Raw genomic sequence first — 12,582 nt, 5'->3', positions numbered from 1 at the left:
AAGATATTGTTAAGGTACTATGTGGGTCATCAAGTCTATGTTGTGTTAGGGATAGTGATACCCTCGTAATAATCTATACAGTGGTAGTTGATGAACCAATAAGGTGTTTCCATTCCTGCAACAACCTCCTGTGAAGGTCACATTAGGCACTTAAGGAACCCGCTCACCAATAGCATCGGCCTGTATCCCTACTCCCTAACTCCCTCCACTTATTTTCCCCACCACAAAATTCTGAAACTTCAGTACTCTCCTTCGTAAGCCCAAAAAAGCACATCAATCTTTTAAATACCTGTAAAATGTCTAAATTTCTTAGGTAAGAATTCAAGCTTCATGATTGTGCTTTTAAAAAAAACACACATATTTGCTTACTGTGTGGATGAGCCAGCCAGGAGGAACTAAAGCCTGTCTCTTTTAATGCAATGTTGTTTTCAGGGAGAGAGGGGCAAGAAAGGCAACAGGGGAACTAAAGGGGATAAGGGAGACCAAGGAGCACCCGGATTAGATGCCCCCTGTCCGTTGGTATGTCCTGCGTTCAATGTGCAGCCAGGAGGCAAAAGGAAGGAGCAACCCTCAGAATGCCATATAACTTGCAGTGACAATCAGTAGTCTCTGAATTCTGATTCGGACTTCCTTTTGCCTCTGATGATAATCGACTCTAATAGACCCTGAAGTGGTTTTGGTCCAAACGTCCTCTACAGTGTTAAGTCCAGTGACACAAACTACAGCAGTGATGATCATTTGGTATTCAGTGAATGCCTGGATGATTATTAGTTCTGAATAATTACCCCAGGACCAGGGACCATAAACTATCAGAGGGGGTTTTCTTTTCAGGGGTAAGACTAACAGGAACATGGCCCATTCTCTCCATTGAGTCTGTTCCTGTCAGTCTCAGGCCGCTTGCATGTTTAAGTGTGTCTGTCGTTACAGGATTCGGTCTGTTCATGGAGCGGCAGCAGGTAATCTCATTGGCCAGCAGGGGGTACTGCTCCTAAAGGAGGGGCAATGTGCAAATGTTTACAAAGTTGATTTCACAAACAGGGTTTCCGAGGCTTTAAAGGAGAAAAGGGCGAACCGGGCCTACCTGGCCTGGATGGGCTGGATGCCCCTTGTCCTGTGGTATGCTTCCTCTCTTCCTTTCCTATCCATCACTTTGGCTTCCCTAACCACCCATAACAATTCCCTTCACTCTCTTATTCGCTTTGCTGTAGGTATGAGTAAAAGCCAATATAACAGGGCTGCGTGAAAATTGAGCTAACCCATTAGTACCGTTAGTTATGTAACAGGTTATTACCCCGAAAAAGCAACGCCTTTATTAACCAAGTAGGCATGCGCACACTTCAAGTTCTTGATTAAGACGTAGCTATTTACTACAAATACTGCTTAGAACACTTGTTTAGATGAACTGTGCATCATGATTTTTCACTTTTACTAACATTAGTAATTGATTTGCTGAGAATTCTGTTATTTTGTCTTGCAAGGGCAGCAGAACACCTACACTAATTAGTTGTGTGTTACAGAATCAATTTTCTTGATCACAACCCGTGATCCATTCAGTGACTTTTGTTTGAAAATGTCAAATACTCTTAATAGTTAATGGCTTTAATTTTCGTTATTTGTATCCCTGTCCCACTCGCATGGCACCCTTTTCCCACCTTGTCCCTTACCTTTTTGGCCAACAGAACTGTATTGGGAAAGATTATCTTGGAAAAACCAGCGCCTCCTCATTGATTTTCATTGAACCCTGTTTTTAGTTTGTGTATTGAAAAGGAGAAGGGGAATGGAAGGTTTGATTAATTCATAAAAGTTGCCAGATGAAAGAAAATAAGAGCTGGGCTTAAACCCTATTTCTAAATAAAAGTTTGAATGAGGCCTCCTGAGTGGCGCAGAGCCATAGGCATCACTACAGATCTGGGTTCGATCCCAAGCTGTGTCACGACCGGGAGACTCATAACACACAATTGGCCCAGCGTAGTCCGGGTTAAGGGGAGGGTTTGGCCGGCTGGGATGTTCTTGTCTCATCGCGCTCTAGTGACTCCTTGTGGCGGGCCAGGCGCATGCACGCTGACTCCGGTCGCCAGTTGTATGGTGTTTCCTCTGACACATTGGCTTCCGGGTTAAGTGAGCAGTGTATCAAGAAGCAGTGCGGCTGGCGGGTCGTGTTTCGGAGGATAAATGGCTCTCGACCATCACCATCATCCCGAGTCCGTACGGGAGTTGCAGCGATGGGACAAGACTGTAACTACCAATTGGATATAACGAAAAAAGGGGAAAAAGTACAGTTTGATGGAATTTATACTATCAAGTATTTTCACACATACACATCTACTTACTGCGCCTGAGCAATGGAGCAAATGGAGCTGCTGTATCCCCACTTAGTTACCCAATGGGTCATTTCTTATTTTCAATGATTAACAATGTTTTGAGCTAGTATGTATTAAAATAGATGTGTCCATTTGAAATATGCTTTAATAATGAAGCGATTGTGTCGATTGCACCCTGTCGCCTCAAGATGAATTGTTTTGACCACTCTTCGCTTCGCTCCCGCGCGCCACTGTTTTAGTTCAGTGCAGTTAGAAAGCACTAATTGCACCACTGGTGTATAAAATGAAAAGGCACCTGCAAAAAAAATAGTTTATCTATTTTGTTTTGCTGTTGTTACATTTGTATCGCTGTGTCATATCCGATGGTGTTGGTCCAATGGTGTTGTTACATATCATTTGAGCGGCATGTATCATTTCACTTTGCCTGAACACGACCCGGGCATGTCTTGGCCCGGGAATGTCTTGGCTTTGCTGTAGCGCAGCCTCTGATTCTGAGTAGCCTTCCATCAGCGTATGAAAGGTTGCACCTTTGCAGGTAGCTTGTGGGCTGTCAATAAGAAGCTCGCAATTGAGGAATAATCAGTAGGCCTAATATTAGATGATTAAATCTGTGAAATCATTTCACCCCCCAAGCTGTTTACAGGCATTCAACACCCTTCTGCTTTTTGCCATCTATTTTCCCAACATCAATCAGTTAAAATACATTGTTCAAATGTTTTCCTTCAGTTACAAAAGTAACAGTCCTGGGTGAGCCCCATATGCGAGCGCACCATTGTCGCTTTGCAATTGCAATGTAGTCAAGCTGTGTAGGCTGCATACAGTGCCTTTGGAAAGTATTCAGACCCCTTCACTTTTTCCAAATTTTGTTACATTTACATTTAATCTGAAATGGATTAAATAAATACAAATCCTCATCAACAACTACACACAATACCCCATAATGGCAAAGTGAAAACCTGTTTTAGAAATGTTCTAAATGTGTTAAAAATAAAAAAACATAAATACCTTATTTCCGTAAGTAATCAGACCCTTTGCAATGAGACATCCTTGAGATGTTTCTACAACTTGATTGGAGTCCACCTGTTGTAAATTCAATTGATTGGACATGATTTGGAAAGGCACACACCTGTCTATATTATGTCCCAAAGTTGACAGTGCATGTCAAAAAACAACTTTATGGTAGACGGAAGCCACTCCTCAGTAAAAGCATCACGTCTGGAGAAAACCTGGTACCATCCCTAAGGTGAAGCATGGTTGTAGCAGCATCCTGCTGTGGGGATGTTTTTCAGCGGCAGGGACTGGGAGACTAGTCAGGATCGAGGGAAAAATGAACAGAGTTCCTTGATGAAAACCTGCTCTCAGGACCTCAGCCTGTGGAGAAGGTTCACCTTCCAACAGGACAACGATCTTAAGCACAAAGCCAAGACAACGCATAAGTGGCATCTGGACAAGTCTCTGTATGACCTTGAGTGGCCCAGCCAGAGCCTGGACTTGAACCCGATCGAACATCTCTGGAGAGACCTGAAAATATCTGTGCAGAGCTTGAGGGGATCTTGAGAGAATAATGGGAGAAACTCCCTAAATACAGGTGTGCCAACCTTGTAGCGTCATACCCAAGACATCTCGAGGCTGTAATCATTGCCAAAGGTGTTTCAACAAACTACTGAGTAAAGGGTCTGAAGACTTATGTAAATGTGATATTTAATTTTTTTTTTTTTTTTTTTTTTGCAAAAAAGTATAGTGTGTAGATTGATAAGGGAAAATGTTTTAAATACATTTTAGAATAAGGCTAAAACGTAACAAAATGTGGAAAAAGTGAAGTGGTCTGAATACTTTCCGAAAGCACTGTACAGTATGTGCCTATGCGCCACAAAGCACAGGATCATTTGTATCTGGATAAGACAAACAGCTCTGCTTGGTAAGTAGAATTGACAAAATAATCCATTTCTACCCTATTTCCATCAAATATGTTTCTGAGACGAGTTCATTTTAAACATTTTCATGGTGACAATGCTTCAAAAAACGGTGCCAAAAAAAGCCCTTGGAGTAAAAGCGGAACAGTCAAATAATGTGCTGGCTGAGAATACACTTTTGTTATTCCTCATACTTTTCATGATTATTCTGTTTCTTTACTTTTTGTTGTCAAATACACTGCTCAAAAAAATAAAGGGAACATTAAAATAGCACATCCTAGATCTGAATGAATGAAATATTCTTATTAAATACTTTTTTCTTTACATAGTTGAATGTGCTGACAACAAAATCACACAAAAATGATCAATGGAAATCAAATTTATCAACCCATGGAGGTCTGGATTTGGAGTCACACTCAAAATTAAAGTGGAAAACCATACTACAGGCTGATCCAACTTTGATGTAATGTCCTTAAAACAAGTCAAAATGAGGCTCAGTAGTGTGTGGGGCCTCCACGTGCCTGTATGACCTCCCTACAACGCCTTGGCATGCTCCTGATTTGGTGGCGGATGGACTCCTGAGGGATCTCCTCCCAGACCTGGACTAAAGCATCCGCCAATTCCTGGACAGTCTGTTGGTGGATGGAGCGAGACATGATGTCCCAGATGTGCTCAATTGGATTCAGGTCTGGGGAACGGGCGGGCCAGTCCATAGCATCAAGGCCTTCCTCTTGCAGGAACTGCTGACACACTCCAGCCACTTGAGGTCTAGCATTGTCTTGCATTAGGAGGAACCCAGGGCCAACCGCACCAGCATATGGTCTCACAAGGGGTCTGAGGATCTCATCTCGGTACCTAATGGCAGTCAGGCTACCTCTGGCGAGCACATGGAGGGCTGTGCGGCCCCCCAAAGAAATGCCACCCCACACCATGACTGACCCACCGCCAAACCGGTCATGCTGGAGGATGTGGCAGGCAGCAGAACGTTCTCCACGGCGTCTCCAGACTCTGTCACGTCTGTCACATGTGCTCAGTGTGAACCTGCTTTCATTTGTGAAGAGCACAGGGTGCCAGTGGCAAATGCCAAACGTCCTGCACGGTGTTGGGCTGTAAGCACAACCCCCACCTGTGGATGTCGGGCCCTCATACCACCCTCATGGAGTCTGTTTCTGACTGTTTGAGAAGACACATGCACATTTGTGGCCTGCTGGAGGTCATTTTGCAGGGCTCTGGCAGTGCTCCTCCTGCTCCTCCTTGCACAAAGGCGGAAGTAGCGGTCCTGCTGCTGGGTTGTTGCCCTCCTACGGCCTCCTCCACGTCTCCTGATGTGCTGGCCTGTCTCCTGGTAGCGCCTCCATGCTCTGGACACTACGCTGACAGACACAGCAAACCTTCTTGCCACAGATTGCATTGATGTGCCATCCTGGATGAGCTGCACTACCTGAGCCACTTGTGTGGGTTGTAGACTCCGTCTCATGCTACCACTAGAGTGAAAGCACCGCCAGCATTAAAAAATGACCAAAACATCAGCCAGGAAGCATAGGAACTGAAGTGGTCTGTGGTCACCACCTGCAGAACCATTCCTTTATTGGGGGTGTCTTGTTAATTGCCTATAATTTCCACCTGTTGTCTATTCCATTTGCACAACAGCATGTGAAATTTATTGTCAATCAGTGTTGCTTCCTAAGTGGACAGTTTGATTTCACAGAAGTGGGATTGACTTGGAGTTACATTGTGTTGTTTAAGTGTTCCCTTTATTTTTTTGAGCAGTGTATATAGCCTACTCACTGTGGTTGTTGTTCAAAATGACCATTTTTTAATAATTGCGAGATAGTAGCCTATTCCTGTTACTGCAGGCTACATATTTGTTCAAATGTAAAACCTTTTCATTCTCTCATCATTTAAAAATGAAATATTCTACAGGTAGGCTACAGTAGAATGATTTGTGTGGTTATAAGAAACAAAACACAATTACGTTGTGTATGCTGTGCTGTTCTTTGTTTCCATTTATCAAATTAGGCCTACACAACAAGAAAATATTCAGGCAGTATATGAGTAGCTCCCCCCAAAAAATATTTTTGATTAAGTTGTTTTTATGAAATACATTTTTGAAGACCCCTGCTCTTGCCCAAACTGTTCGGATATGATCAATATTATCGGAGCTACATTTGATTATTTATTATTATTATTATTATTATTATTTTGTTTGAATTTTACCCCTTTTTCTCCCCAATTTCGTAGTATCCAATTGTTGTAGTAGCTACTATCTTGTCTCATCGCTACAACTCCCGTACGGGCTCGGGAGAGACGAAGGTTGAAAGTCATGCGTCCTCCGATACACAACCAACCAAGCCGCTGCTTCTTTAACACAGCGCACATCCAACCCGGAAGCCAGCCGCACCAATGCGCCGGAGGAAACACCGTGCACCTGGCCACCTTGGTTAGCGCACACTGCGCCCAGCCCGCCACAGGAGTCGCTGGTGCGCGATGAGACAAGGACACCCCTACCGACCAAGCCCTCCCTAACCCGGGCGACGCTAGGCCAATTGTGCGTCGCCCCACGGACCTCCCGGTCGCGGCCGGTTACGACAGAGCCTGGGCGCGAACCCAGGGACTCTGATGGCACAGCTGGCGCTGCAGTACAGCGCAACATTTGATTATTTCTGTTGCAGATTCGGGGCCGCAATTTATGGATATATAGAGTTGCCAAAGAAATTCTAATTTGATCCTGATAATGGTAAATTAATAATACATTGGCAATTTTATTTTTATTTGAACATAATCAGTGATCACATTTAAATGCAAAACTCCAGGTGGAATTTTTAAGTTGACAGTTCTTGTTCAATGCCCTTCCAGATAACACTGCCATATTGAGAAAAAATTGAATTTAAAGATAAACCAAAGTCATTTGTAATTGTACTACATTATTGTGATCACATTATTTGTGACAAAAAGAAGACGAAAACTCAATGTGCAATTAAACAATGCTTTTTATTAACCTACCAAGTGCAAAACTATAAATCAAATCCTTATTAGGTTAAACAATATTATTCCTCCCAATGTATTTATTTTTTCGTCATTGTCATGTGTTATCCTGGCCACGTTCTTAACAGTGTGGCCTGTCAGTCGATAACTGTAGGTGGGATTGTCAAGGGAGGAGCATGATATTTGTGAGAGTCACAGAGTTGGTAGGGTTTCAGATCTGTCAATCAATCACTATGGGTGGGATTTTCAGGGAAGGTAGTAGATTAGTAAACAAGTAATTAAAAAACTTTTTCAATATAATTTATTGTGACAAAACCTAAGAAAAGTGTTCTATTCATAAATATGGATTCCCCCAGTTAAGAAACAGCGTTGCAGGAAAATTATTTTAATATTATAAAAGCTATAACATTTTCACTCTCCCACTTTCAGAAAAAGTCAGTTGCCCATGTGTACCACTAGTTGTTTGGCTGGTTGTTGCTGCTTTTTTAACACAATATGCATAGTACATTGCATAAATATTATACACATATAAACACACAATAGTATTATCCTGACCAAAGCATTTTTATTCAACAGCAAATTGCGTTGTGTTATACTGTACATTAAGTCACATTCTACAGTTTTAGCAGTGTGGGTAACACATTACCTGGAGTTTATATCTGTGTTAGAACAACTTAATGTAAAGTGTTACCTCAGAGTGTATCTTTATGACTTGCTCCCTCTCGTTCCTTAGGGTGATGACGGCCTACCAGTATCAGGGTGTTGGAATAAAGTAAGTGAAAGAGCGTCGGTTTCCTGCTGTGAACGTACGTTATCTGCATCTTGAGGTGATCAAGTGCTTGGCAGTTCTGCTTTTTTAAATGATCCCCATGCTAGTATAATCACCAACATCATCTATCATTTCTTCGTTTATACTGTAAAAAAAAAGGGCTTGTTGTGAATTGTATTCATGTTCGTTATGTCCTCAATGAACATTGCATGGAACTAATGTGTGGTTTGTTGCCTCTTGTTTTCTCCTTGCAGTGACGATAACTTCGAGGTGGCACGTGTGATTGTACATAGAATATTTATTTTTGTACTTTGTATGTGCTTTCTTATACTGATGGAAGAAAAAGAAAATCATAACAATATGCCAGGAGTTTTGTACAGATTGTTTATTTTTATTACTTGTAATAATGTTTATGTATTGGATTTTATTTTATAGCTATGCATTATGTCAACATGTTTGAATAAGGAAGAATTGCAATGTGGCTACATACAGCATGATATTTGTGCATAATGTGAATGGATATTGCCTATTAACTTATTGTATCATGTGATTTTGTTTTGTTGTGACCACGCTGCACTGAATTGTGGGGCTGGAAAGATGAAGTGTTGGCTTATTGAAACATCTTAGTTGAACCCTCTTTGTAGAGATCATAACTATGAAAATGAAAGGCACCGCAAATAATTCCTGTCTAAATATGTACACAACTCAAGTCACGGTGACAGACAGCACTGTATTTAGTCTGCACTGTACAGTATCGCCATTTAAATCACTAGCACACAGATACCCATGGATCTCATCCGATTTGAACCATTTAGGATTTCTGATATCATAAACGCATAAAGTATCCTGAATACCCAGCAAACATTTTGTCGCTTTCTCTGAAAGGGGATCTCATGAAGGTGGTTTCAACTAAAATTGCCAGACCATTTCAAGCTTTAATTGTTTCCACTATGGCAAAACTGACATTTTTAAATAGAAAACAAATACTTAGCATTTGCTGCTTTTTCACTGGCTGAGTAGTTATACAGCCAGAGTGACCAACCATTCTAAGCTATAGCTTCACATATAACCTGACCTCAATTTGTCCAAGTTATCTGTAAATTTTTTTGGGGACCAAATCTAAGGGGCCACCCCCTGCTTTTTCACTATCAGGCTCTGTTTAACCATAGGTGTTTGCCTTTTTGTTAGAACGTTATCAAATTTATACCAACCCATGTTACAGGCTTTCTCTTGGATGACTGAAATATTGCTGCTCACCTTTAAGGCATGCTGCTGCAACCAGCCACATAGCCTCTACGGCCAGTGTACCTCATCCATTTATTTATACGAAGAAAGCCATTAACGGACAATAAATAGATATTTTTTGTTAAGAAGAAACAGACTTGTTATTTACATAGGATGTAGTAGTCTATGTCGCCCTCGCTAGCTGTGTTTATGAATCAGTATTGAAGAAATGGATGAAGGGGACTGGAGTAGAGTTGCTGCTCATTGTAAAAAAGCTCTGTGTTCTGCTCTGCCTGGAAATGTATAGCTAGATTAAGAGATTGTCAGATTACCACCCTCAATAAAGTCTTCATCAGGTTCTTATACCTCATACTAGCGTGTGCCTTGTCCCCCTGCCTTGCCCTCCTTTGTGTTAGTTTTCAACCCATAGTTCATGGGAAATCATTGAGGATCTGTGTTCAAATGGACATGCATGTTTGTTGACCTAATATGTTCAAAATGACAATTAGAAATAAGCATACCATTTTTACAGTACATACAGTTGTGTGCTTTAAAAAACAACACAGTCAGGTTCATAATTATTAGCACCCTTGATAAAGATGAGCAAAAAATACTGTATAAAATATATAATACAAATACTGAGCTATATTTTACGCTCCAAAAATAGGGAAATTATATTATTTTATACTAATACAATTGCTCAGAGAAATATATCATAAATGTAATAGTGGTCAAAAACAGATAGGGGTCAAAATGATTGGCACCCCTGTTGTCAATACTCTAGCACCCTCCCCTTGTGAGTCTAACAGCACTGAGCCTTTTTCTCAAATGTTTTATGTGATTTGAACACATTTGGAGGTATCTGAGACCATTCCTCCATACAGAATCTTTCCAGACCCTTTGTATCCTTTGTCTGCTCTTATGGACTGCACTCTTAAATAATGTATTGTTTCATTTTGCAGTCACTTTTATTGTGAATAAGAATAGAATATGTTTCTGAACAGTTCTACATTTGTGTGGATGCAAGTCTGATGCATGCTACCATGGCATTAATATCATACCCCCCTCCCCCCCCCCCAAAAAGAAAAATGCTAACCTCCCTTGTTATCGTAATGGTGAGAGGTTAGCATGTCTTGGGGGTATGATATAAAATGCTAACCTCCCCTGTTATTGTAATGGTGAGAGGTTAGCATGTCTTGGGGGTATGATATAAAATGCTAACCTCCCCTGTTATTGTAATGGTGAGAGGTTAGCATGTCTTGGGGGTATGATCGTTGTGCATCTGTGTCTATTTACAATCAAATTGACCCCGAAATGACACAATACATTATTTACCATTAATTTATATTGTGCACAGCATAATCCCTAACATAACCAAAGCAAACTGAAAATGTATCCCACAAGTTTGTGTAGTCATTGCATGCTATGAACATGGGACCAAATACTTAATTTTTGACTATATGTTATACACTATATGTGAATTTGTCTAAATACTTATGAGACATTAAAATGGGGGGACTAGATACTGTACACAAAGTGCATTCATTTCTAAACAGTAAAACATGTATGAAAATACCCTCAAATGAAAGGTGACATTCTGTACTGTCACTTCATATAAGACATTTCACCTCAAATCCAAAACGCTGGAATATAGAGCCAGATTAAAGGTGTTGGCTTCACTGACCCAATAGGGGAGTGAGTGTAGCTCCTTTTGTGTTGCATCACTTTACATTGAATACCATGCCATCTAGGGATGCCTTTGATATGCAAATGTTCCATTTAACAGGAATTGTGGGAAGTGTGCATTTAAGTCTCTTAAATTGCTCTGCTCTGGTTTGTAGTGACCTGAATGTGTGTGTGTGCCAAAAAAGCATGGATTGTGCCGTTTGAGGTGGGGTCTTTGAACTGACATACACAGTACACTACAGTACACATGAATGGGGGAAAGGCATATAGATTGGTGGTATGGAAATAGTTATCCATTGACATGACCCTCTTTTTCCTTAAAAGGGTCAAAATCCTTTCCAACTGGCCAAGTAGTAGAGGTTCAAGAGATCTGCTCAGTGACATTTCGCTCAAAGCTACAGAATGGAAACTTGAAGACATTTGGAGATATCTTTGAGTTTTGACCCGACCTGTGGTTGCCATTTTACTCAAAGATGTTCCAGCCGACTGAAGACAGAGCCAGTAATGTTGGGGGGCTCCAGTGGCAGCAATGAGCAGACTGACTTCAATAAGACTCAGAAACAAAAAGGATTTCAGTTTCCTTTGCAGTTTTTTGTTGAAGGATTCTCAGGCTAGAAAAGCCGTCAAAGCCACAGAGAGACACAGATGCATTTCTTTGAGATGAATAGGCTTGATTTTCCATCTGTCTTTATTCACTATGTGAAAGTAAGACATGAACCTTGTATAGTGTACACTTCCCTGTGTTTTATTTGACACCAACAACTGTGATTCAAGAATTCAGAGCAGCTCACAGAACATACCGAAATATTCTCTCCCTGTTCATGTGTTTCCAAGACTAACCAAAAAAAAACAAATGGAAACACTTTCGATGATTCCTGATATCAAACTCACTGCCTTCTCTACTATCCTGGGTGCTGCAGGCTATAACAAACTGTTTATGTAGCTATGTTGCCTGACCTGTGCCCAAGGAAGAACTTTAGTACGATGGTATACATTATATACGTATACTAAAGACATAGCATATTACGTTTATTCACATTCTTGTACTGAGGTGTAATACTCACCATATCAATGCTGAAAGAGTAAGTATTATACAGTAGGAGAGGGTTCACACACTGTATAAAGTGCTCACTCCATGTTGTTGTGTATATATATATATATAATTTTAACACGTGCATCCTGTCTGTATGAATCAGTTGGGCTTCACGGTTACTGTTTGTTGCCCTTAAATATCGATTTGAACTATAAGAAAGCTTATTTCTATTGTAGGCTAATCTTTATGTAAGATTCTAACCTTGAACAGCTCCTCCAAACAATTTTCTTCTTGAATACTGATGGAAGAAAGAGCCCCTGATTTTTGTTGTCGTGGCTGGATGCACAAGACCAGTTTTGGAGTTATTGGACAGTTGACAACAGACGCTGAGATTATTTTGAATCGAATGAGTTGCTTATTGAGGTAGCCTATGACGTTTTCATCGGAGTTGATCGACAATTTAATGACGTTCTTGGGTGAAAACAACGTCTGAACTCTGAACTGCCGGTATGTCCATCTTGTCAACGACTGTGATATCTTGTGCCTTGTGTGCTTCCCTGTTTCCTAAAATAATCTAATGCACAGAAGCATTCCTTATGTCATATTGACAGCTGCCTTCTACCCTTTCGCACAACTCAATCCAAATGCGCG

General features: G+C 40.9%; 1 protein-coding gene across 19 annotated transcripts in view; it reads left to right on the top strand.

Annotated features, from left to right (window-relative positions):
- Positions 1-11,752, top strand: part of LOC139381178 (collagen alpha-1(XIII) chain-like) — a 117,467-nt gene extending 105,715 nt beyond the window's left edge. For 5 of the 19 annotated variants that reach the window (XM_071124589.1, XM_071124590.1, XM_071124588.1 and 2 more), the window contains 3 exons: positions 433-519; positions 7,953-7,991; positions 8,243-10,286. In XM_071124589.1, coding sequence (XP_070980690.1) covers positions 433-519; positions 7,953-7,991; positions 8,243-8,245 — 129 coding nt within the window. In that variant the 3' untranslated portion in view covers positions 8,246-10,286. Of the gene's footprint in view, positions 1-432; positions 520-1,038; positions 1,392-7,952; positions 7,992-8,242; positions 10,287-11,222 lie in introns of those variants that run through there. The other 14 variants (XM_071124576.1, XM_071124573.1, XM_071124574.1 and 11 more) reach the window with 8 other exon arrangements.
- Positions 11,753-12,582: the final 830 nt, after the last annotated feature.

The sequence above is a fragment of the Oncorhynchus clarkii genome, chromosome 23, assembly GCF_045791955.1.
Source record: "Oncorhynchus clarkii lewisi isolate Uvic-CL-2024 chromosome 23, UVic_Ocla_1.0, whole genome shotgun sequence".
NCBI lineage: Eukaryota > Metazoa > Chordata > Actinopteri > Salmoniformes > Salmonidae > Oncorhynchus > Oncorhynchus clarkii.
The sequence above is the reverse complement of the archived record's forward strand: the minus strand, read 5'-3'. Positions and strand labels throughout refer to the sequence as shown.